Source organism: Microchirus variegatus, assembly GCF_963457635.1.
Source record: "Microchirus variegatus genome assembly, chromosome: 23".
NCBI classification, from domain to species: domain Eukaryota; kingdom Metazoa; phylum Chordata; class Actinopteri; order Pleuronectiformes; family Soleidae; genus Microchirus; species Microchirus variegatus.
Window position 1 is genome coordinate 7,922,364 of NC_139824.1, and position 26,309 is coordinate 7,948,672.

The window sequence follows — 26,309 nt, forward strand, 5'->3', positions numbered from 1 at the left end:
CAGCAGAGTGATGGAGATGGACAGAATCAAAGGACATGCTCCGATTAATGTGATTAGATGAAGGAATATATAACCTTCCCTCAGCAGAAAAGGGACAGCACTGAAATCTATTTGTTGCTCAGACTGAACGGACGCAGCTAGAAGAAAACGAACAAAAAAAAACATCCTTGAAAAAGAGGAACTAGTGATCAGATAAATTAGTTTGTGGACCACGCTCTCTCTTCAAAGAGCTCATGTGCTAAAAGACTTTTGTCAGACTGTGATGCTTGTTATGAGTTGTCCATCTACAATTAATGAGCCAGAGAGCTGCAGCAGTGAGGGGAGTAGCTGCACCACTTCCTCCATCACCACCTCAGACCTGTCCTCTATGTCCGAACACACTCACTCCTCACTCACTTCCCGCAGTGACACTCCTGACACCTTCAAACATGAAGCCCCGCCTCCTCCTCCGCTGCCCCCACCACCGCCGCCGGGAGTGCCCCCTCCTCCGCCGCCGCCAGCATTCATGTCCATTAACCACAACGGGAGAAAAAAGCGCCGCGTGCGCAGCTTCTTCTGGAAGCCGATCCCGGAGGAGAAGGTACGCGGGAAGCCCAACATCTGGACGCTGGCAGTGCGGCAGCAGCAGTACCAGATTGATGTTCGATCCGTGGAGGAGTTGTTTGGGCAACAGGAGGAGGCGATGACAGGGGTCCGAGGGGTGACGTCATCCACTGGATCCTCCACTCGTGTGTCCCGGTCACGCTCATTCAAAGAGAGCAGCAAGGATGAGGTGAGTCATTGCCATGACCTTTACTACCTGATGGTGAGTTACAGAGTGGCCTTTTGTCTGGGATGTGTCTACATTTAACTCACACAGGACAACCATTACAAGTGCTGTTTAACACCATACAGTTCAGAATCTGCCTTAACGTGAAAGTTAAGATGATTCTAAGATCCAGAAGTTCCTTAACTAGTGTTATGTTGTTGTTTTTTTAAGGAAAATTAGGTGAAATTTAGGTGAAAATGTGTCATTTCACACATGGGACATTTGTCTCCAGCTGAATGAACTGGTGTGTTTAATTATTTAAATTATTATTATTGTTAAATCCAATCCAAGGGTTTTCAAACAATGTATAATATTAATATTGTATGCATTTAAATGTAAAACCATGATTCTTACAGACTGAAATGTTCAAGTTTAAGTTCAGATTCAGATTCAGTAAATACATAAAATAAACCCACCCACAAACTGTTTTTCATGCGCTGCCACTGTTTCTACAAAGAAATGCTGGTTACTGCAGATCCTGAACTCATCACTGATGGGACTCAAAGTCCCAGATTCATAACCGTCCAGAGCTAACTATACACTGCTCCTGCTATAATGTGATATCCCTGCAGGGATATGTTAGGTAACGGTGCTTAGTTTCAGCTTTTCTTTGAATGTAAAATATTATTTGTGTCAGTGAAGCACAGCGAAGCACGCTTGCATCATTGTGTAATTCTGTAAAGTAACACACAGACAGTAAATACCATGTGGCACAGTTTTTGGGGGGGTAAGTTTTGCAGATATTTCATTGGCAATAGTTATATAAGGTACCAAAATACACTACTCATGAAAAGTTAGGGATGTTCATGTTTGGCTTTTGGATTCAATTTCAGAATGCACCTAAAATGCACTATAACCTTTACAGGTGAACTGAAGTTAACCTTCTCTAAACTTTTGAATGCACTTGTCCAATTTTTCAATTGTTGTCACCAGAGCCACAGTTTTAATTACTAATGTCGTCTCTCATTTGTTTTCAGATCAGCATTCTTGACTCCAAGAGGGGGATGAATGTTGGCATTTTCCTGAAGCAGTTCAAGAAGTAAGTCCCACATCAATGGAATCAGTGGAATATGTACAGATTAGGGCACTGGTACCCAATCTTTCAAACTACCAAGCTGTAAACAACACCATCCATTCATCCATTAGCTACCGCTTTATCCTCCACTGGAGGGTCGCGGGGGGTGCTGTGCCTATCTCAGCTGACATAGGGCGATAGGCGGGGTTCACCCTAACCACCCTGTAACACCATAACCAGTCAGCCCTATCCCTACTTAAGAGCTTTGAAGCTAATTATGTGATATTGGGCTATATGGTTGACTTGACTTACTTGCTATTCCCTAAGTAAGGGATTATCAGCCCTGCACACATTTGGCTGCTTTGCATACCTTTTAGTTGAGTTGTGAGTTGGTTAACAACTATGACACATGGGTCTGCCAATTGTTAATCTAGCCTTAAGAAGACTGGACATTTGTTAGTTTTAGAAGATGGATGTTCCATCCATCGATCCATCCATCTATCTTCTACTACTTTATCCTCCACATTAGGGTCGCAGGGGGGGCGCTGTGCCAATCTCAGCTGACATAGGGCGAAAGACGGGGTACACCCTGGACAGATCGCCAGTCCCCATCCCGTGTTCCATTTAAGATATTCATTACCTGTAACCTTTGCAATCTGGTCATTTGAAATATGCCAGGCATCGCTACATGATGTCTCCTTGAAGTTACCTGGCTGAAGAAGAGGGAGTTTACAGCAGAGAAAGCTACATAGATTTTATGCATTTTGTTCTCTATGTTGTGAATAACAATATTGGCATCGTTGACCATGTATCGTGCATCATATCCTATCGTATCTGTGATTCCACACAGTATGACATTTCAGTGGGACAAATATAATGAATCTCAATGTTGTTGTGTAACTGGTTTAGAGATGTTGAGGTATGAAAGTCCAGAGCCTGGAGCCTGGTATTAGGATTACTGGTACACAATGGCAGGGTGGAAGGAGTTGTGGTGAACATAGTGCAGAGGAGACAGACAGAGAGAGCTTTCTGTCATTTTGAAGAGGTAAGGAAGTTTCTATGTCACTTGGGAAAAATGTAACCCAGTGAAAGGGAGGAAGAAAACATGATTTCTATCCTTTAATGTGCTGTATTTTAAGCTGGTTCACTCTGCTGTCCCATGAGGAATGAGTCGTTACATCAATGGTGTCTTGGAAACATTCACCTTCTGCCTGGCTGAGGAAATAGTCCATTAAAAACCTTCATAACTGAGACAGATTAGGGTCAAAATCTCTGTCACTAATTCTAATAGGCTCACACAGTGCTCCATTGTTTATACTGAATTGATTCAGGAAATCTTGAGGTGTGCTCAGCCAGACTCAGCACTGTGTTGCATAACTAGTCTGAAGCAGAGAACACAAAGTGTGTTAGGTGTGTGATTTCATGTCTATTTTGCATGGCTCCCCACTGTATTTGAATATCATTTGACTGTCCGTCATACTGCGCCCTTTCAGGACTGGGTATGAACAGTGACCTCACCCAGGTCAGGGTTTAGTTTTGTTAGTAGATTTTAACAGTGGTTCAAGAAAGTGCTGATGGTTGAGTCTCATCCCCAGGTCATTAAAGGTTCAATAATGTAGGACTTATCCACTCACCTCTCTCTGACACAAAGGAAAGGATATCATTCTCTATTATTTTTTAACTTATAAAACATAAGGTTGGCTGATAGAAATCAGAGGATATATTGGCATATGTGTTGATCACAATATAAACAATGCAGAAAAAAACTGTTGGAAGTTAGTCGTTATTAGTTATTTATTATGTATTTAGGTGTTTACTAAGATCAGTACAATGTTTAAATCATTAAATTGTATGTAAATCACTGTCTTTTCAAATCAAGGTCATGATATGTGATGTATTTAAAGTTATTTATAGTTATATTTCTTAGACTTTGAATCTTTTTAATATACAGTACACATCAGAAAGGTTTTACCCTCCAACATCAGTATGTGCCTCAACCCCCATTGCTCCTCATTGTTTAGGCTCTAATCTTGCATTCTTTTCTCTCTAATATGGGCTTACAAGTACTTTTAGAGTCGGAAAATTAATGCCATATTAGCAGTAAAGGAATGGAGTTTCAAAGCAGAGGAAACGTTTGATTACAGAGCCTTTTTGACCTTTGTGGATTCTCATTTCACTCCATTTTATTCCTCAAGGAGGGATTTGGTTTTACAGTTTAGCAGCAGAAGCTTAGCCAAAACTAACCAATGGTGTCCAACACCACAAGGCCATCTATTATGTTTTTCTCTGTAAACACAGAGGAGCAAACATTATAAGAGAACACCTGTGCTATTCTTTATCAAACTTAAATGCTGTCTCACCTTCAGGTCCAACCGCTCTATTGTCGAAGATATTCGTCAAGGAGATGGGAAGATTTATGGCGCAGAGCTGCTCAAAGACCTGCTGAAGCTCCTTCCTGATGCAGAGGAGGTCTGCGTTTGAGTTTTTGTTGAATGAACAATGAGTGGCATAAGGTTTTTGAATGAAGATCACTGCTGAACAAAAAAGAGACAGTTTATGTGGAGTGAAGTGACACTAGAGGCTGCTAAGCTTCCCCCTTTCTTTCTTTCTTTTCTCTACAGATAAAGAAGCTGCAAATGTTTAGAGGAGACCCAGACAAGCTGACACTGGTCGATTCCTTTATGTACCTCTTGATCCAGGTGCCACGGTGAGTCGATCTTCATGGTCTAGTTTGTGTCAAACGGAAATGTGGAGTCACTTGTTTGACAGTCAGTGAATCATGAAGGATATGCACAGGCCAGGTACTTTGCTCATTGTCCATCTCAAGGTGTGTTGTTTTTTTGCAGAGGATTAAAGTACAATGTCTCCAGAGTAAACTGAAACGTATTATTTCTCACCTAATAAGTGCTGAAATCTCCCTGGCCACACATATTAAAGTGCTGCTGCTGCTGCTGCTGCTGCTTCTTTTAAAAGTATTATTTTCCCAAGAGAGACAATAGCCAATATATCCCAATGTTTCTATACAAGGGAACTTAAAATGTAGCTCAAAAGGGGAAATTTGAACAAAACAATGCCGCTGGAGCTTCATAAATAAAGCATAGAATAGAATACAATTTCTTTTCTGTCACTAGTGCAACATATATAAAATATAAAATCTATCCTAAAATATAAAATATGAAAATAGACTCTTAGACTCTAGACAAAGCATTTTGCCTGTTTTTTTCCATTACTATGTTTAAACATACAGTATATACAGAGGCTATAAGAATGTGCAATATGGAGTATTGCTCATATACTTTTTTTTCAGCACTACCTATAGGTAATCTGATGAAAGGAAAAATAATAATTTTAACCAGCCATATGAACACACCTGATCAAAAAGTACTCGTCTGTTTAAAATCAGACTGAATTTGTGAAATTTTGTGACTTCTGCACAATTATTACTACTTTATTTACTTTATATTACTACATGCCCCCATGATATCCATATAAGGAGTTGTGTATTATTCCCACAGAAAATTACCATGGATGCACTTGTTGGCACACATAGTGCTGCGTGAGAACTGGCTTTTCTGAAGCAGTGGGAACTGTGAAGTTCTTGCAGAGGGGGAAGAGGGGGCAACCAACCATATTCTCAGAGCGACCTTGATTGATAGATCTGGAGTGCTTTTCTCTGTGCCACTGTGCACCTGGAAAACCACGCACAGACACAGTCCCAACCCTAACACTAACCCTATTAAAGAAAGCAATTATATACAAGACAATCAAGCAATTAATCAAAATAACCTGAAATCAACAGAAAGAGTGCAGCTGACCACTCCTTATGGGGGTTGTGCATGCAAATATCCATAAGGTGAAAGTAAAAATATATATACTGAACGCTGTAATTTAAATAATGGCATGAATAAAGGGTATTAGTTAAGGAGTAACTTTGTTTTTGAATGATGGGTGTGTTGATGCTATATTCTACTGACTATAAAACATCCTCTTGTATAAACATTTTAATAGCTCTCTGTGGAACCTTTACCATCCCATCCCTTGACCCAGCTTTAACCTTGCTGTGCTTTGACTCTTGACAGGTTTGAGGTTCGGATCGAGGCCATGGTCCTTCGCGAGGAGTTCTCTCCTTCCTGTGCCGTGATGAGCCACGAGATCGACGTTGTCCGCGTCGCCACTAAAGGTAACAGCACACGGGCCCCGGCGGCTACCTTCACACTCGCACACTCACACGCACTCAGGACAGATGACCCAGATATTTGAGCTGATAGTTGACAGAATGTAGGAATGTGTCACCTGAGAAACAGCGATGTGGGGACACAGTGGAAAGAGAAGGCTGTGTCATGTTAGTGCTGCTTTGAACTGAAAATTAAAATAATTTTTTAACATTTTTAATTCCAAACTTATAGATAATGACATAAATTGCCATAGTTTCTGTTGACTATACAACAATTCAGCATCCTGATGTGACATTTAAATATACAGTGAACAACTGTACTGCTATATTCAACTAATTACCAATCGAGCACACAGTTTTTTCAAAACAGTTTTGTTTGAATGGAAGTCTATTGGAAACTGAACCTGATTCTCATTCAACGTCAGTCAACATTTTGCTGAGGAGTTAATGATCTCACTGACTAGTTTCACATCTTAGTTTGTCATTATGTTCCCGTTCAGAAGAAAATAGACGATAGAAAAGGACTCATTAATGGACACCTAGTGTGACATGTCGTCCAATAGTTGCCAAGTTGCAGGTGACATCTGTGAATTTCTGGTTAGGTTGCAAAACCCCAACATGGTGCTGGCAAAATCCTTCTGAAGGATGACGTCATGACTGGTTGCCACTTGAGCGTCAGTAAAGCGAGATGGCAATAAGCAAAAAGCAGATTGTGATTGTAGCTGCTTACGATTAAATTAACATGATTATGTAATATTAGAAAGCTGTGCTCCTCCAAAACACTGACAAGCCTGACATGCCTGCATTTGACAATCACAGTTGCTGCTGTTCCTGAACCTAGGGGATGTTAACTTCCTGGTGAGAAAATAAGGAATTGGGGAGCAGGTTAAAATTATTAAATAAAATCCCTTTCTCTTTCCTTTATACTGTTTAAATTAGTGCTGGGCACTAGGTTAACGCACGTTAACGCATGATGCATTTCCATGACGACTCATGTTTACGTGCTGCGACACCGGAGTCCAGGCACCGTTTACCAGTTAGCTCCGTTAGCTGCATTGGCTCCTTTAGCGCCAGTTAGCGTGCCTACAGTCGAACTGGAGCGGTCTGTTTATTAAACCAAAAGAGCAGCGCTACAAATAACCAGCACATCCGGAGTCACGTAAACATGACGTCAGGTGCGTCTTTTTCTGGTCAGTCATCATGGAAACATGTCATGCGTTAACGTGCGTTAACCTCAATGCCGCTAACAGCCGCTATCGTGTTAACGTGCCCAGCACTAGTTTAAATATGCCCCCCCTCCATGTACCTGATATAACAACATTACCCACACACACTCCATAATTTCTTTATATCAACCACATGATATTTTATCTTTCAAATACCCAATAAATCCTTGTTTTACGGAACAGTTGTCAGACCAATCTGAACCACACAGCTCCACTCAAAATGTTCACCGTCTTTGTTTAGCGTGCTAGCTGAAATGCTAATTTGCTGTTGATGCAAAACAGCCACAGAAACGGGAAAGGTTTGAATGTGTTCTGTAGGTACATGGAGCTGAGACAGTAGTATACAAGGACATCCTGAACTCAAAGCGTTCACAAAACGTGGTGTCCAGCTTGTGAACGTGTGTTGGGGGAGTGTTCACATGGGCTCGTCTCAAGAACACAGTAAACAGAAGCTGGACCGGGTTACCAAAACAGTGGCTCACGGAAAATCACTCTCTGCTCTAGAATGGAGTTCACCATATTTGTTTCCTGATATGATAAGATATTGGTTGTAGGTTTTTATAGGCTTTAGGTCTTAATGAACTCACCATAATACTTTTTTTATTTAAGACTCTGTGTCATTTTAGCTGAGTCACTCTATCCTGTGTTTTTGTGCTTTATTGGATTTTACTTAAACCGTCTCGTCTTCAGTACAACTCCTGACTGCACAAAACACAGCACTGGCTAAATGAAGTAGAACTTTTATGACACCATTTAATTAAAACTGTCATTTTGGCCCAAAGAGACAGAAAAACAGAAATTTAATGAAAGTATAGCTACTTTTGAAACATACTTTGTATACTATACTATACTATGATTTGCTCTGAAATCTCTAATTGTCTCTGTATCAATCTCCTCCTCCAGAGTTGATGAACTGCGAGGAGCTCCATGCCATTTTGCATCTGGTGCTGCAGGCAGGAAACATCATGAATGCTGTAAGTCCATGGTTCTCAAACTGTGGTGTGTGTTCCACCAGTGGTGCGCAAGCTTCCTCTGGTGGTACTAAATCTGAAATACTGTTCCGCTGTACACCAGGGTACAGTATGTGATCAGAGTGGAGCTGACTGCAAAATTAATAGCAAAAAAATATAATAAATTAAAGCTCCCATAGAGTGATCCTATCGCACATATATGTGAGTTATGGAGGTCTACTTGCATACATTAACTTTTTATGGTCAAAAACCTCCTAGTTGCTGAAAATGAGGCGATAGAAATCTCTCCTCACTGAAGCTCTCGTCAGCCGCGCCGTTTCAGACTGAAATCTCACACCCAGAAGACAGACTGTGTTGTGATTGGCCAGCCAGCGAGAGCTTTTCCAACTGTCTTGTGATTGGCCAATACCTGGAAGTGACGTAATCAGCACACCCGATCTCAGAAGTGCAGCTCCCCCCTCTGGAATGGTGGATGCACTGTTACTCATTATCAAAACATTGTTTTAACAATGTTTAAAAATAGCTTTGTCACGACTCCCCACCGCAGTCCCTTTTACGCCTTTGAATCGGACCCAGAGTCAGAAGACACTGTCGCTCGTGAAACACCTCCACAACGGACGTTCTTCTTCTGCGTTCCAATGTACGCAACGGGATGTGCCCGGAATAGTGCCTGGACCAGGAGGATCCGCTGTTCAGGAGAAATGCTGTTTACGTAACCATAATGGGTTTTTTCAGAGATCTTGCTGAGCCCAAGATTACAATACAACACAGCGTTCTCAGCAGTGGCTGAAATGTGAAATGTTTTGTTTCGAACCTTCAGGGCTTCATAAACGAGGTGTAGATACACACCAAAAAACAACCATTGGTACTTCCGTTTTATGGGAGCTTTAAATAATAATAATTAGAGTCACCTTATCTGTTGCTCCATTTTAATCTTATATCACTATACCAGTGTGTGAAGTATATATGAGGAAGAGGAGGACGATGAGAGAGCTAATGATCTTATTAGGAATAAATATGTCTCCTGTGAAAAGTTTGTAGCTGACTTTGCTCGACCTATTTACACCACTGTATTTTAATGTTGGCGATAATGATGTTACTTCGAGAGCTCAGTATTTTCTCACATGGTACTTCTCATATTCATGTCAAACGTACATGAGACGATTATCTGTTCAGTTTATGTCGATCAGTCTTAATATTTTCTAGTTTCTCTGACGGCTCTCAATGTGTTTACATGGACTTTACTAATCTGACCCTTGACCTTATTATACAAACTAGTATCTGATTTCGATATTTATATTCTTATTTCCATTTGTATGTTATGAAGCATGGATAAATGACAGGATATTATACATTTGCATAACAGAGAGTGTGTTCAAGATACTATTATTACTATTATTATAAGATTATCCATAGTCATTATACCAGGCTACATATCAACACAAATGTTAAACTAAAACAATTAAAAGCAAGTGTGGGGTTCCTGACAATTACTTTTAATCGTAATTAATCTTGCTTTTCTTGTGCAGATAGTTCTATGAAATATGAAAAGTATTCAGACTGAATTGACTGAATTCAGTTGATTAATAATGGCACAAGCAAAAGGTTAAACTTTCAAAACATGGTACATTCAGTTGAGCAGAATTACTCCATTACTGCTTTTTTCATTTAACTGTTTGGCAATAAGACAAAATGCAGAATGCATACAGACCAGACTTATCCTTTAATTTTCTTGTGATGTATATTGTGACCTCTTCCCATTGTTCCTCTGTGATCCTCAGGGCGGTTACGCAGGAAACGCTGTGGGCTTTAAACTCTCTTCGCTCCTCTCATTGGCTGACACTAAGGCCAACAAGCCAGGGATGAACCTGCTGCACTTTGTTGCCATGGTTAGTGAAAGCTGCACATATACAACATGATTCATACAGTGCCATTCAGGCCTGTACTACTGAGTGTAATCCAATACAAAGCAGCAACGTTGGGGCTACAGATAATAACCATGGAGTTAAATCAACACTGAAGCTTTACACACTTCCTGGATGGAAAAAAAATAATTAGAGGTTCTGTAGTGTTTTTGATGGTACTCAGGTATATGTGTGGCTTTGTTTTTCATACGTCATGAATGGACATCAACTGCGGAAAAAGCTCACTACTTAAAGTAATTTATAGGGTTATGGTAATTTTTTAACGACACATTTCCTATTAGGAAGTGTCAAACTGAGTTCCGCAGACAAAGCTACACTTATAATAATAATAAAAAAATTATAATAATAATCAAAAGCACAACATGGTGGAAAATGTAGTCATTTGTCAGCTGCAGATAATTGGTTTCATAAGATTATTTCACTGCAGTGTTGCATGAATAAATATTGACCTAACAGTGAGATTACAGTCAGCAGGGACACAACAGATGGTGACAGGAAACAGAGAAGAGCAAAGAGTGGCTGTCCAGGCCCTTATATAACCAAACAATGAGTAATCATTCGCACAGCACTTCTCCATGTTACTCTGTACAATAAAATACATGTGAATTTAAATTTTTATAACGCGCCTCTCCACACAGGAGGCAAAGAAGAAAGACGAGAAGCTGCTCAAGTTTCCAGAGAAACTTCAGGATGTTCAGAGTGCAGCCAGGTAAGCAAAGTTAATAATAAATGACAACTAAATCAACAGATAATCACCCTTTTTCACATTACATGGGGACTCTGAAGCTGCAAATGATGTTATTAAGAAAGAAGGAAAATATCAACAAATTAGCTTAAATTAGACGAAAACATACAGTATATTTCATTCCCCACTTGTCAATAAAAACCATTTGATCCCAGGTTTAAACAGGTTTTTGACCGATGCGATTGTTTTTATTGGCATGCTCTCCCAGATCAGATGACTCTGCAATGCACACAGATCAGTGGTAATGCATGAACCAGGAAAATACCTAATTTTCTTCTTTGTCTGCTTAATTTTTGGCAGTATTTGTAGTACACACATTCATGTCATGGTCATTAACATAGCCATTAATCATGAAGATATATAGAAAAACCTATTTTTAACATCTTAGGACAGCAACCGAAGTTAAAGGTGAGCTATAATATAAACTGTAACATCATCACTGATCTCCTTTGTATTTTTCTTCTCACTCGTTTTGGTTCCGTTGTGTTTGTGACATTACTTTTCATACATGGGAGGAGGTGTGAAGAAACCCATCACAAGGAATGCTGTTAATCACCTTTTTTCTCACAGATTCTTAAGTGTGAAAGAAACTAAAGTGAAAGCGAGGCTTACAGAGGATAAATATAGACCTTGGTAGTATAGTTGTGTTATTGCCATTACACGTTGCAGTCAGTTTAACCCAGAAAGATTTTATGTCAGCTTTAACATGTGGTCAGTTTGCTTGCACTTTATTTTTCATAGTTACATTTTGGTATTATCTTAAGTTCAGACTTTAACAAAAGTATAACACCATTAACTTAGACAATTTATGATTTACACACAATAGCCTCTGATAAACTAGTGGTGTTAATTATGTTCAATGTGTATAATTCGTCTATGTTTTATTTCTGGAACTATGATTTTAACATGTTTTATTTACTGCTGAGTTGAACCCCCCTATCAGCCTCAGTGCTCACGTTGACATCTGTCTTAGCATCATGTTCAGATGGTAGTGGGACTCTTTCAGGCTCTGGCAGCTTCACACGGTCTCATCTATGTGTCATCAGTACAGCTCCAGCAGCACAACGCCAATATCGCACCTTGCATTTCCTTCTCTCTAAGGGAACGATTCTCACGTTCTCACAGCAGTCATGTTCTCACTTTAACAGTCTGACAGTAAATTCAGAGAGTGTTTGCTGCCATTTGCAGTCTGTACTGTGATAACTATGATTATGGGAAAACAAACAAATCTGTCTACATGCACGTTTTCAAAATCTGAATTTCCCTTTTCTAAACTAGAATCTCAGTGGAGAATATAGAGGTGGAGTTTTCCTCTTTATATGTTCGGATTAAATCCCTGGAGGAAAAAGTTCAAGGCGATCAGGAGCTACTGCAGCAGCTGGAGCCATTTCTGCAGGTGAAAAGACAGACACACAGCAACCTGATTTTGATACTGAACATATCTGGTTCAGTTGACACAAGTCAAGTTTCATATAATAGCACACACGTAAGCAAATAACGATTTTTTAAACTTCTCTCAGAGTTCAGCTCGGACTCTTCAGGACCTGAAGAGACGCAGGCTGGAGCTGCGTAAAGAGGGAAACACTCTCATCGATTTCTTCTGTGAAGATAAGGACACTTTCAAACTGGATGAGTGCTTCCGCATCTTTCAAGACTTCTGCATTAAGTTCAGGAAAGCTGTCAAGGTCAGTCTGATTTTAGGTCAAGCAAGTCAAATGGTATACACTGTTTTTTGAAAGGATTTGAAAAAATAATTAATGGCAATGGAAACCTAATAGAAACTAGAAGGTGCTCTGACAGAATATACCTGCACCAACATTTAAAACGCCCACTTTCTGAACCGAATCATTGTAATCGGTTGATTTTGCCAGAACAATGTTATTATCCACAAGTTCACCTAAAAACGACATTATTTGCTCAAGACATATTTGAAGTTCAAAGCTGTGGAATCAATGAGTCTGACAAGTTGAATGCTGAGTTACATGTCCTGAAAAGTTGGTGGTTAAAACCACTGGACGGAAAAGGCGGGGTTAGTTTTAAATGAGCCATTCTCACATGCAACATTAGCAAGTCGTTGAACAGTAAATACTGTAAATCCAGTGGCAGTTAAAGGAACCATGTCTACTGTGAGTGGTGCACCAGGTCTGGTTCAAACTTGTAGCAAATTTCAGTATTCTTGTGCAGAGGCAATTTCATAGTCTATGAAGGTTATCTGAGACGTGATTATTGCTGGTTGAAAACTTAACCCAATACCCCGCCTGGATGACTTGAAATACAGTCAGCCAAGGCAATTTTTGTTAGTCTCTCAAGAGACTGTATGGTTTGTTAATAAGAAAAATCTATCTTTGTCTGTTCTATTGGCGTGTGTCCACCTGTATCTCCCAATCCCGGGCTACATCTGGTTCTACTGGTCCTTAGTTGGAGTTTTCGCTGTCCATGTTCCCCCTCCCAGACAACGTTCAGGCACACATGAAGTGGTTCTTCTGGATGGAAAGGCCTACAGGATCCTCTTTGAAAATGGTTCTGTTTTCTAAAGATTTATTGCAAACAATGTTGTTTAAGGCTAAGTCAACATGTAGTGATCACACTTGTAACTGAAATATCATTGTAATCGGTTGATTTTGCCAGAACAATGTTATTATCCACAAGTTCACCTAAAAACGACATTATTTGCTCAAGACATATTTGAAGTTCAAAGCTGTGGAATCAATGAGTCTGACAAGTTTAATGCTGAGTTACATGTCCTGAAAAGTTGGTGGTTAAAACCACTGGACGGAAAAGGCGGGGTTAGTTTTAAATGAGCCATTCTCACATGCAACATTAGCAAGTCGTTGAACAGTAAATACTGTAAATCCAGTGGCAGTTAAAGGGACCATGTCTACTGTGAGTGTTGCACCAGGTCTGGTTCAAACTTGTAGCAAATTTCAGTATTCTTGTGCAGAGGCAATTTCATAGTCTATGAAGGTTATCTGAGACGTGATTATTGCTGGTTGAAAACTTAACCCAATACCCCGCCTGGATGACTTGAAATACAGTCAGCCAAGGCAATTGTTGTTCGTCTCTCAAGAGACTGTATGGTTTGTAATTAAGAAAAATCTATCTTTGTCTGTTCTATTGGCGTGTGTCCACCTGTTTCTCCCAATCCCGGGCTACCTCTGGTTCTCCTTGTCCTTAGTTGGAGTTTTCGATGTCCATGTTCCCCCTCCCAGACAACGTTCAGGCACACTTGAGGTGGTTCTTCTGGTCGGCAAGGCCTTGGATCCTACAGGATCCTCCTTGAAAATGGTTCTGTTTTCTAAAGATTTATTGCAAACAATGTTGTTTAAGGCTAAGTCAACATGTAGTGATCACACTTGTAACTGAAATATCATTGTAATCGGTTGATTTTGCCAGAACAATGTTATTATCCACAAGTTCACCTAAAAACGACATTATTTGCTCAAGACATATTTGAAGTTCAAAGCTGTGGAATCAATGAGTCTGACAAGTTTAATGCTGAGTTACATGTCCTGAAAAGTTGGTGGTTAAAACCACTGGACGGAAAAGGCGAGGTTAGTTTTAAATGAGCCATTCTCACATGCAACATTAGCAAGTCGTTGAACAGTAAATACTGTAAATCCAGTGGCAGTTAAAGGGACCATGTCTACTGTGAGTGTTGCACCAGGTCTGGTTCAAACTTGTAGCAAATTTCACTATTCTTGTGCAGAGGCAATTTCATAGTCTATGAAGGTTATCTGAGACGTGATTATTGCTGGTTGAAAACTTAACCCAATACCCCGCCTGGATGACTTGAAATACAGTCAGCCAAGGCAATTTTTGTTAGTCTCTCAAGAGACTGTATGGTTTGTTAATAAGAAAAATCTATCTTTGTCTGTTCTATTGGCGTGTGTCCACCTGTATCTCCCAATCCCGAGCTACCTCTGGTTCTCCTGGTCCTTAGTTGGAGTTTTCGATGTCCATGTTCCCCCTCCCAGACAACGTTCAGGCACACTTGAGGTGGTTCTTCTGGTCGGCAAGGCCTTGGATCCTACAGGATCCTCTTTGAAAATGGTTCTGTTTTCTAAAGATTTATTGCAAACAATGTTGTTTAAGGCTAAGTCAACATGTAGTGATCACACTTGTAACTGAAATATCATTGTAATCGGTTGATTTTGCCAGAACAATGTTATTATCCACAAGTTCACCTAAAAACAACATTATTTGCTCAAGACATATTTGAAGTTCAAAGCTGTGGAATCAATGAGTCTGACAAGTTTAATGCTGAGTTACATGTCCTGAAAAGTTGGTGGTTAAAACCACTGGACGGAAAAGGCGAGGTTAGTTTTAAATGAGCCATTCTCACATGCAACATTAGCAAGTCGTTGAACAGTAAATACTGTAAATCCAGTGGCAGTTAAAGGGACCATGTCTACTGTGAGTGTTGCACCAGGTCTGGTTCAAACTTTTAGCAAATTTCAGTATTCTTGTGCAGAGGCAATTTCATAGTCTATGAAGGTTATCTGAGACGTGATTATTGCTGGTTGAAAACTTAACCCAATACCCCGCCTGGATGACTTGAAATACAGTCAGCCAAGGCAATTTTTGTTAGTCTCTCAAGAGACTGTATGGTTTGTTAATAAGAAAAATCTATCTTTGTCTGTTCTATTGGCGTGTGTCCACCTGTATCTCCCAATCCCGGGCTACCTCTGGTTCTCCTGGTCCTTAGTTGGAGTTTTCGATGTCCATGTTCCCCCTCCCAGACAACGTTCAGGCACACTTGAGGTGGTTCTTCTGGTCGGCAAGGCCTTGGATCCTACAGGATCCTCTTTGAAAATGGTTCTGTTTTCTAAAGATTTATTGCAAACAATGTTGTTTAAGGCTAAGTCAACATGTAGTGATCACACTTGTAACTGAAATATCATTGTAATCGGTTGATTTTGCCAGAACAATGTTATTATCCACAAGTTCACCTAAAAACGACATTATTTGCTCAAGACATATTTGAAGTTCAAAGCTGTGGAATCAATGAGTCTGACAAGTTTAATGCTGAGTTACATGTCCTGAAAAGTTGGTGGTTAAAACCACTGGACGGAAAAGGCGGGGTTAGTTTTAAATGAGCCATTCTCACATGCAACATTAGCAAGTCGTTGAACAGTAAATACTGTAAATCCAGTGGCAGTTAAAGGAACCATGTCTACTGTGAGTGTTGCACCAGGTCTGGTTCAAACTTGTAGCAAATTTCAGTATTCTTGTGCAGAGGCAATTTCATAGTCTATGAAGGTTATCTGAGACGTGATTATTGCTGGTTGAAAACTTAACCCAATACCCCGCCTGGATGACTTGAAATACAGTCAGCCAAGGCAATTTTTGTTAGTCTCTCAAGAGACTGTATGGTTTGTTAATAAGAAAACTCTATCTTTGTCTGTTCTATTGGCGTGTCCACCTGTATCTCCCAATCCCGGGCTACCTCTGGTTCTCCTGGTCCTTAGTTGGAGTTTTCGCTGTCCATGTTCCCCCTCCCAGACAACGTTCAGGCACACTTGAGGTGGTTCTTCTGGTCGGCAAGGCCTTGGATCCTACAGGATCCTCTTTGAAAATGGTTCTGTTTTCTAAAGATTTATTGCAAACAATGTTGTTTAAGGCTAAGTCAACATGTAGTGATCACACTTGTAACTGAAATATCATTGTAATCGGTTGATTTTGCCAGAACAATGTTATTATCCACAAGTTCACCTAAAAACGACATTATTTGCTCAAGACATATTTGAAGTTCAAAGCTGTGGAATCAATGAGTCTGACAAGTTTAATGCTGAGTTACATGTCCTGAAAAGTTGGTGGTTAAAACCACTGGACGGAAAAGGCGGGGTTAGTTTTAAATGAGCCATTCTCACATGCAACATTAGCAAGTCGTTGAACAGTAAATACTGTAAATCCAGTGGCAGTTAAAGGAACCATGTCTACTGTGAGTGGTGCACCAGGTCTGGTTCAAACTTGTAGCAAATTTCAGTATTCTTGTGCAGAGGCAATTTCATAGTCTATGAAGGTTATCTGAGACGTGATTATTGCTGGTTGAAAACTTAACCCAATACCCCGCCTGGATGACTTGAAATACAGTCAGCCAAGGCAATTTTTGTTAGTCTCTCAAGAGACTGTATGGTTTGTTAATAAGAAAAATCTATCTTTGTCTGTTCTATTGGCGTGTGTCCACCTGTATCTCCCAATCCCGAGCTACCTCTGGTTCTCCTGGTCCTTAGTTGGAGTTTTCGATGTCCATGTTCCCCCTCCCAGACAACGTTCAGGCACACTTGAGGTGGTTCTTCTGGTCGGCAAGGCCTTGGATCCTACAGGATCCTCTTTGAAAATGGTTCTGTTTTCTAAAGATTTATTGCAAACAATGTTGTTTAAGGCTAAGTCAACATGTAGTGATCACACTTGTAACTGAAATATCATTGTAATCGGTTGATTTTGCCAGAACAATGTTATTATCCACAAGTTCACCTAAAAACGACATTATTTGCTCAAGACATATTTGAAGTTCAAAGCTGTGGAATCAATGAGTCTGACAAGTTTAATGCTGAGTTACATGTCCTGAAAAGTTGGTGGTTAAAACCACTGGACGGAAAAGGCGGGGTTAGTTTTAAATGAGCCATTCTCACATGCAACATTAGCAAGTCGTTGAACAGTAAATACTGTAAATCCAGTGGCAGTTAAAGGGACCATGTCTACTGTGAGTGTTGCACCAGGTCTGGTTCAAACTTGTAGCAAATTTCACTATTCTTGTGCAGAGGCAATTTCATAGTCTATGAAGGTTATCTGAGACGTGATTATTGCTGGTTGAAAACTTAACCCAATACCCCGCCTGGATGACTTGAAATACAGTCAGCCAAGGCAATTTTTGTTAGTCTCTCAAGAGACTGTATGGTTTGTTAATAAGAAAAATCTATCTTTGTCTGTTCTATTGGCGTGTGTCCACCTGTATCTCCCAATCCCGGGCTACATCTGGTTCTACTGGTCCTTAGTTGGAGTTTTCGCTGTCCATGTTCCCCCTCCCAGACAACGTTCAGGCACACATGAAGTGGTTCTTCTGGATGGAAAGGCCTACAGGATCCTCTTTGAAAATGGTTCTGTTTTCTAAAGATTTATTGTAAACAATGTTGTTTAAGGCTAAGTCAACATGTAGTGATCACACTTGTAACTGAAATATCATTGTAATCGGTTGATTTTGCCAGAACAATGTTATTATCCACAAGTTCACCTAAAAACGACATTATTTGCTCAAGACATATTTGAAGTTCAAAGCTGTGGAATCAATGAGTCTGACAAGTTTAATGCTGAGTTACATGTCCTGAAAAGTTGGTGGTTAAAACCACTGGACGGAAAAGGCGGGGTTAGTTTTAAATGAGCCATTCTCACATGCAACATTAGCAAGTCGTTGAACAGTAAATACTGTAAATCCAGTGGCAGTTAAAGGAACCATGTCTACTGTGAGTGTTGCACCAGGTCTGGTTCAAACTTGTAGCAAATTTCACTATTCTTGTGCAGAGGCAATTTCATAGTCTATGAAGGTTATCTGAGACGTGATTATTGCTGGTTGAAAACTTAACCCAATACCCCGCCTGGATGACTTGAAATACAGTCAGCCAAGGCAATTTTTGTTAGTCTCTCAAGAGACTGTATGGTTTGTTAATAAGAAAAACTCTATCTTTGTCTGTTCTATTGGCGTGTGTCCACCTGTATCTCCCAATCCCGGGCTACCTCTGGTTCTCCTGGTCCTTAGTTGGAGTTTTCGATGTCAATGTTCCCCCTCCCGGACAACGTTCAGGCACACTTGAGGTGGTTCTTCTGGTCGGCAAGGCCTTGGATCCTACAGGATCCTCTTTGAAAATGGTTCTGTTTTCTAAAGATTTATTGCAAACAATGTTGTTTAAGGCTAAGTCAACATGTAGTGATCACACTTGTAACTGAAATATCATTGTAATCGGTTGATTTTGCCAGAACAATGTTATTATCCACAAGTTCACCTAAAAACGACATTATTTGCTCAAGACATATTTGAAGTTCAAAGCTGTGGAATCAATGAGTCTGACAAGTTTAATGCTGAGTTACATGTCCTGAAAAGTTGGTGGTTAAAACCACTGGACGGAAAAGGCGGGGTTAGTTTTAAATGAGCCATTCTCACATGCAACATTAGCAAGTCGTTGAACAGTAAATACTGTAAATCCAGTGGCAGTTAAAGGAACCATGTCTACTGTGAGTGTTGCACCAGGTCTGGTTCAAACTTGTAGCAAATTTCAGTATTCTTGTGCAGAGGCAATTTCATAGTCTATGAAGGTTATCTGAGACGTGATTATTGCTGGTTGAAAACTTAACCCAATACCCCGCCTGGATGACTTGAAATACAGTCAGCCAAGGCAATTTTTGTTAGTCTCTCAAGAGACTGTATGGTTTGTTAATAAGAAAACTCTATCTTTGTCTGTTCTATTGGCGTGTGTCCACCTGTATCTCCCAATCCCGGGCTACCTCTGGTTCTCCTGGTCCTTAGTTGGAGTTTTCGATGTCCATGTTCCCCCTCCCAGACAACGTTCAGGCACACTTGAGGTGGTTCTTCTGGTCGGCAAGGCCTTGGATCCTACAGGATCCTCTTTGAAAATGGTTCTGTTTTCTAAAGATTTATTGCAAACAATGTTGTTTAAGGCTAAGTCAACATGTAGTGATCACACTTGGAACTGAAATATCATTGTAATCGGTTGATTTTGCCAGAACAATGTTATTATCCACAAGTTCACCTAAAAACGACATTATTTGCTCAAGACATATTTGAAGTTCAAAGCTGTGGAATCAATGAGTCTGACAAGTTTAATGCTGAGTTACATGTCCTGAAAAGTTGGTGGTTAAAACCACTGGACGGAAAAGGCGGGGTTAGTTTTAAATGAGCCATTCTCACATGCAACATTAGCAAGTCGTTGAACAGTAAATACTGTAAATCCAGTGGCAGTTAAAGGAACCATGTCTACTGTGAGTGTTGCACCAGGTCTGGTTCAAACTTGTAGCAAATTTCAGTATTCTTGTGCAGAGGCAATTTCATAGTCTATGAAGGTTATCTGAGACGTGATTATTGCTGGTTGAAAACTTAACCCAATACCCCGCCTGGATGACTTGAAATACAGTCAGCCAAGGCAATTTTTGTTAGTCTCTCAAGAGACTGTATGGTTTGTTAATAAGAAAACTCTATCTTTGTCTGTTCTATTGGCGTGTGTCCACCTGTATCTCCCAATCCCGGGCTACCTCTGGTTCTCCTGGTCCTTAGTTGGAGTTTTCGATGTCAATGTTCCCCCTCCCGGACAACGTTCAGGCACACTTGAGGTGGTTCTTCTGGTCGGCAAGGCCTTGGATCCTACAGGATCCTCTTTGAAAATGGTTCTGTTTTCTAAAGATTTATTGTAAACAATGTTGTTTAAGGCTAAGTCAACATGTAGTGATCACACTTGTAACTGAAATATCATTGTAATCGGTTGATTTTGCCAGAACAATGTTATTATCCACAAGTTCACCTAAAAACGACATTATTTGCTCAAGACATATTTGAAGTTCAAAGCTGTGGAATCAATGAGTCTGACAAGTTTAATGCTGAGTTACATGTCCTGAAAAGTTGGTGGTTAAAACCACTGGACGGAAAAGGCGGGGTTAGTTTTAAATGAGCCATTCTCACATGCAACATTAGCAAGTCGTTGAACAGTAAATACTGTAAATCCAGTGGCAGTTAAAGGGACCATGTCTACTGTGAGTGTTGCACCAGGTCTGGTTCAAACTTGTAGCAAATTTCACTATTCTTGTGCAGAGGCAATTTCATAGTCTATGAAGGTTATCTGAGACGTGATTATTGCTGGTTGAAAACTTAACCCAATACCCCGCCTGGATGACTTGAAATACAGTCAGCCAAGGCAATTTTTGTTAGTCTCTCAAGAGACTGTATGGTTTGTTAATAAGAAAAATCTATCTTTGTCTGTTCTATTGGCGTGTGTCCACCTGTATCTCCCAATCCCGGGCTACCTCTGGTTCTCCTGGTCCTTAGTTGGAGTTTTCGATGTCCATGTTCCCCCTCCCAGACAACGTTCAGGCACACTTGAGGTGGTTCTTCTGGTCGGCAAGGCCTTGGATCCTACAGGATCCTCTTTGAAAATGGTTCTGTTTTCTAAAGATTTATTGCAAACAATGTTGTTTAAGGCTAAGTCAACATGTAGTGATCACACTTGTAACTGAAATATCATTGTAATCGGTTGATTTTGCCAGAACAATGTTATTATCCACAAGTTCACCTAAAAACGACATTATTTGCTCAAGACATATTTGAAGTTCAAAGCTGTGGAATCAATGAGTCTGACAAGTTTAATGCTGAGTTACATGTCCTGAAAAGTTGGTGGTTAAAACCACTGGACGGAAAAGGCGGGGTTAGTTTTAAATGAGCCATTCTCACATGCAACATTAGCAAGTCGTTGAACAGTAAATACTGTAAATCCAGTGGCAGTTAAAGGGACCATGTCTACTGTGAGTGTTGCACCAGGTCTGGTTCAAACTTGTAGCAAATTTCAGTATTCTTGTGCAGAGGCAATTTCATAGTCTATGAAGGTTATCTGAGACGTGATTATTGCTGGTTGAAAACTTAACCCAATACCCCGCCTGGATGACTTGAAATACAGTCAGCCAAGGCAATTTTTGTTAGTCTCTCAAGAGACTGTATGGTTTGTTAATAAGAAAACTCTATCTTTGTCTGTTCTATTGGCGTGTGTCCACCTGTATCTCCCAATCCCGGGCTACCTCTGGTTCTCCTGGTCCTTAGTTGGAGTTTTCGATGTCCATGTTCCCCCTCCCAGACAACGTTCAGGCACACTTGAGGTGGTTCTTCTGGTCGGCAAGGCCTTGGATCCTACAGGATCCTCTTTGAAAATGGTTCTGTTTTCTAAAGATTTATTGCAAACAATGTTGTTTAAGGCTAAGTCAACATGTAGTGATCACACTTGTAACTGAAATATCATTGTAATCGGTTGATTTTGCCAGAACAATGTTATTATCCACAAGTTCACCTAAAAACGACATTATTTGCTCAAGACATATTTGAAGTTCAAAGCTGTGGAATCAATGAGTCTGACAAGTTTAATGCTGAGTTACATGTCCTGAAAAGTTGGTGGTTAAAACCACTGGACGGAAAAGGCGGGGTTAGTTTTAAATGAGCCATTCTCACATGCAACATTAGCAAGTCGTTGAACAGTAAATACTGTAAATCCAGTGGCAGTTAAAGGAACCATGTCTACTGTGAGTGTTGCACCAGGTCTGGTTCAAACTTGTAGCAAATTTCAGTATTCTTGTGCAGAGGCAATTTCATAGTCTATGAAGGTTATCTGAGACGTGATTATTGCTGGTTGAAAACTTAACCCAATACCCCGCCTGGATGACTTGAAATACAGTCAGCCAAGGCAATTTTTGTTAGTCTCTCAAGAGACTGTATGGTTTGTTAATAAGAAAACTCTATCTTTGTCTGTTCTATTGGCGTGTGTCCACCTGTATCTCCCAATCCCGGGCTACCTCTGGTTCTCCTGGTCCTTAGTTGGAGTTTTCGATGTCCATGTTCCCCCTCCCAGACAACGTTCAGGCACACTTGAGGTGGTTCTTCTGGTCGGCAAGGCCTTGGATCCTACAGGATCCTCTTTGAAAATGGTTCTGTTTTCTAAAGATTTATTGCAAACAATGTTGTTTAAGGCTAAGTCAACATGTAGTGATCACACTTGGAACTGAAATATCATTGTAATCGGTTGATTTTGCCAGAACAATGTTATTATCCACAAGTTCACCTAAAAACGACATTATTTGCTCAAGACATATTTGAAGTTCAAAGCTGTGGAATCAATGAGTCTGACAAGTTTAATGCTGAGTTACATGTCCTGAAAAGTTGGTGGTTAAAACCACTGGACGGAAAAGGCGGGGTTAGTTTTAAATGAGCCATTCTCACATGCAACATTAGCAAGTCGTTGAACAGTAAATACTGTAAATCCAGTGGCAGTTAAAGGAACCATGTCTACTGTGAGTGTTGCACCAGGTCTGGTTCAAACTTGTAGCAAATTTCAGTATTCTTGTGCAGAGGCAATTTCATAGTCTATGAAGGTTATCTGAGACGTGATTATTGCTGGTTGAAAACTTAACCCAATACCCCGCCTGGATGACTTGAAATACAGTCAGCCAAGGCAATTTTTGTTAGTCTCTCAAGAGACTGTATGGTTTGTTAATAAGAAAACTCTATCTTTGTCTGTTCTATTGGCGTGTGTCCACCTGTATCTCCCAATCCCGGGCTACCTCTGGTTCTCCTGGTCCTTAGTTGGAGTTTTCGATGTCAATGTTCCCCCTCCCGGACAACGTTCAGGCACACTTGAGGTGGTTCTTCTGGTCGGCAAGGCCTTGGATCCTACAGGATCCTCTTTGAAAATGGTTCTGTTTTCTAAAGATTTATTGTAAACAATGTTGTTTAAGGCTAAGTCAACATGTAGTGATCACACTTGTAACTGAAATATCATTGTAATCGGTTGATTTTGCCAGAACAATGTTATTATCCACAAGTTCACCTAAAAACGACATTATTTGCTCAAGACATATTTGAAGTTCAAAGCTGTGGAATCAATGAGTCTGACAAGTTTAATGCTGAGTTACATGTCCTGAAAAGTTGGTGGTTAAAACCACTGGACGGAAAAGGCGGGGTTAGTTTTAAATGAGCCATTCTCACATGCAACATTAGCAAGTCGTTGAACAGTAAATACTGTAAATCCAGTGGCAGTTAAAGGGACCATGTCTACTGTGAGTGTTGCACCAGGTCTGGTTCAAACTTGTAGCAAATTTCAGTATTCTTGTGCAGAGGCAATTTCATAGTCTATGAAGGTTATCTGAGACGTGATTATTGCTGGTTGAAAACTTAACCCAATACCCCGCCTGGATGACTTGAAATACAGTCAGCCAAGGCAATTTTTGTTAGTCTCTCAAGAGACTGTATGGTTTGTTAATAAGAAAAATCTATCTTTGTCTGTTCTATTGGCGTGTGTCCACCTGTATCTCCCAATCCCGGGCTACCTCTGGTTCTCCTGGTCCTTAGTTGGAGTTTTCGATGTCCATGTTCCCCCTCCCAGACAACGTTCAGGCACACTTGAGGTGGTTCTTCTGGTCGGCAAGGCCTTGGATCCTACAGGATCCTCTTTGAAAATGGTTCTGTTTTCTAAAGATTTATTGCAAACAATGTTGTTTAAGGCTAAGTCAACATGTAGTGATCACACTTGTAACTGAAATATCATTGTAATCGGTTGATTTTGCCAGAACAATGTTATTATCCACAAGTTCACCTAAAAACGACATTATTTGCTCAAGACATATTTGAAGTTCAAAGCTGTGGAATCAATGAGTCTGACAAGTTTAATGCTGAGTTACATGTCCTGAAAAGTTGGTGGTTAAAACCACTGGACGGAAAAGGCGGGGTTAGTTTTAAATGAGCCATTCTCACATGCAACATTAGCAAGTCGTTGAACAGTAAATACTGTAAATCCAGTGGCAGTTAAAGGAACCATGTCTACTGTGAGTGTTGCACCAGGTCTGGTTCAAACTTGTAGCAAATTTCACTATTCTTGTGCAGAGGCAATTTCATAGTCTATGAAGGTTATCTGAGACGTGATTATTGCTGGTTGAAAACTTAACCCAATACCCCGCCTGGATGACTTGAAATACAGTCAGCCAAGGCAATTTTTGTTAGTCTCTCAAGAGACTGTATGGTTTGTTAATAAGAAAACTCTATCTTTGTCTGTTCTATTGGCGTGTGTCCACCTGTATCTCCCAATCCCGGGCTACCTCTGGTTCTCCTGGTCCTTAGTTGGAGTTTTCGATGTCAATGTTCCCCCTCCCGGACAACGTTCAGGCACACTTGAGGTGGTTCTTCTGGTCGGCAAGGCCTTGGATCCTACAGGATCCTCTTTGAAAATGGTTCTGTTTTCTAAAGATTTATTGTAAACAATGTTGTTTAAGGCTAAGTCAACATGTAGTGATCACACTTGTAACTGAAATATCATTGTAATCGGTTGATTTTGCCAGAACAATGTTATTATCCACAAGTTCACCTAAAAACGACATTATTTGCTCAAGACATATTTGAAGTTCAAAGCTGTGGAATCAATGAGTCTGACAAGTTTAATGCTGAGTTACATGTCCTGAAAAGTTGGTGGTTAAAACCACTGGACGGAAAAGGCGGGGTTAGTTTTAAATGAGCCATTCTCACATGCAACATTAGCAAGTCGTTGAACAGTAAATACTGTAAATCCAGTGGCAGTTAAAGGAACCATGTCTACTGTGAGTGTTGCACCAGGTCTGGTTCAAACTTGTAGCCAATTTCAGTATTCTTGTGCAGAGGCAATTTCATAGTCTATGAAGGTTATCTGAGACGTGATTATTGCTGGTTGAAAACTTAACCCAATACCCCGCCTGGATGACTTGAAATACAGTCAGCCAAGGCAATTTTTGTTAGTCTCTCAAGAGACTGTATGGTTTGTTAATAAGAAAAAATCTATCTTTGTCTGTTCTATTGGCGTGTGTCCACCTGTATCTCCCAATCCCGGGCTACCCCTGGTTCTCCTGGTCCTTAGTTGGAGTTTTCGATGTCCATGTTCCCCCTCCCAGACAACGTTCAGGCACACTTGAGGTGGTTCTTCTGGTCGGCAAGGCCTTGGATCCTACAGGATCCTCTTTGAAAATGGTTCTGTTTTCTAAAGATTTATTGCAAACAATGTTGTTTAAGGCTAAGTCAACATGTAGTGATCACACTTGTAACTGAAATATCATTGTAATCGGTTGATTTTGCCAGAACAATGTTATTATCCACAAGTTCACCTAAAAACGACATTATTTGCTCAAGACATATTTGAAGTTCAAAGCTGTGGAATCAATGAGTCTGACAAGTTTAATGCTGAGTTACATGTCCTGAAAAGTTGGTGGTTAAAACCACTGGACGGAAAAGGCGGGGTTAGTTTTAAATGAGCCATTCTCACATGCAACATTAGCAAGTCGTTGAACAGTAAATACTGTAAATCCAGTGGCAGTTAAAGGGACCATGTCTACTGTGAGTGTTGCACCAGGTCTGGTTCAAACTTGTAGCAAATTTCAGTATTCTTGTGCAGAGGCAATTTCATAGTCTATGAAGGTTATCTGAGACGTGATTATTGCTGGTTGAAAACTTAACCCAATACCCCGCCTGGATGACTTGAAATACAGTCAGCCAAGGCAATTTTTGTTAGTCTCTCAAGAGACTGTATGGTTTGTTAATAAGAAAACTCTATCTTTGTCTGTTCTATTGGCGTGTGTCCACCTGTATCTCCCAATCCCGGGCTACCTCTGGTTCTCCTGGTCCTTAGTTGGAGTTTTCGATGTCCATGTTCCCCCTCCCAGACAA

At 40.3% G+C, this 26,309-nt stretch overlaps 1 protein-coding gene across 1 annotated transcript in view; it reads left to right on the forward strand.

The window, feature by feature from the left end:
- Positions 1-262: 262 nt before the first annotated feature.
- The window catches only part of fhdc1 (FH2 domain containing 1), a gene marked incomplete at both ends in the record, with an annotated part of 59,771 nt that continues 33,724 nt past the window's right edge, over positions 263-26,309 (forward strand). The window contains 10 exons of the mRNA XM_083909177.1: positions 263-772; positions 1,786-1,847; positions 4,190-4,292; positions 4,445-4,530; positions 5,903-6,003; positions 8,127-8,197; positions 9,976-10,083; positions 10,758-10,828; positions 12,143-12,260; positions 12,385-12,549. Of these exons, the coding sequence (XP_083765303.1) occupies positions 263-772; positions 1,786-1,847; positions 4,190-4,292; positions 4,445-4,530; positions 5,903-6,003; positions 8,127-8,197; positions 9,976-10,083; positions 10,758-10,828; positions 12,143-12,260; positions 12,385-12,549 (1,395 nt within the window). The remainder of the gene's footprint in view (positions 773-1,785; positions 1,848-4,189; positions 4,293-4,444; positions 4,531-5,902; positions 6,004-8,126; positions 8,198-9,975; positions 10,084-10,757; positions 10,829-12,142; positions 12,261-12,384; positions 12,550-26,309) is intronic.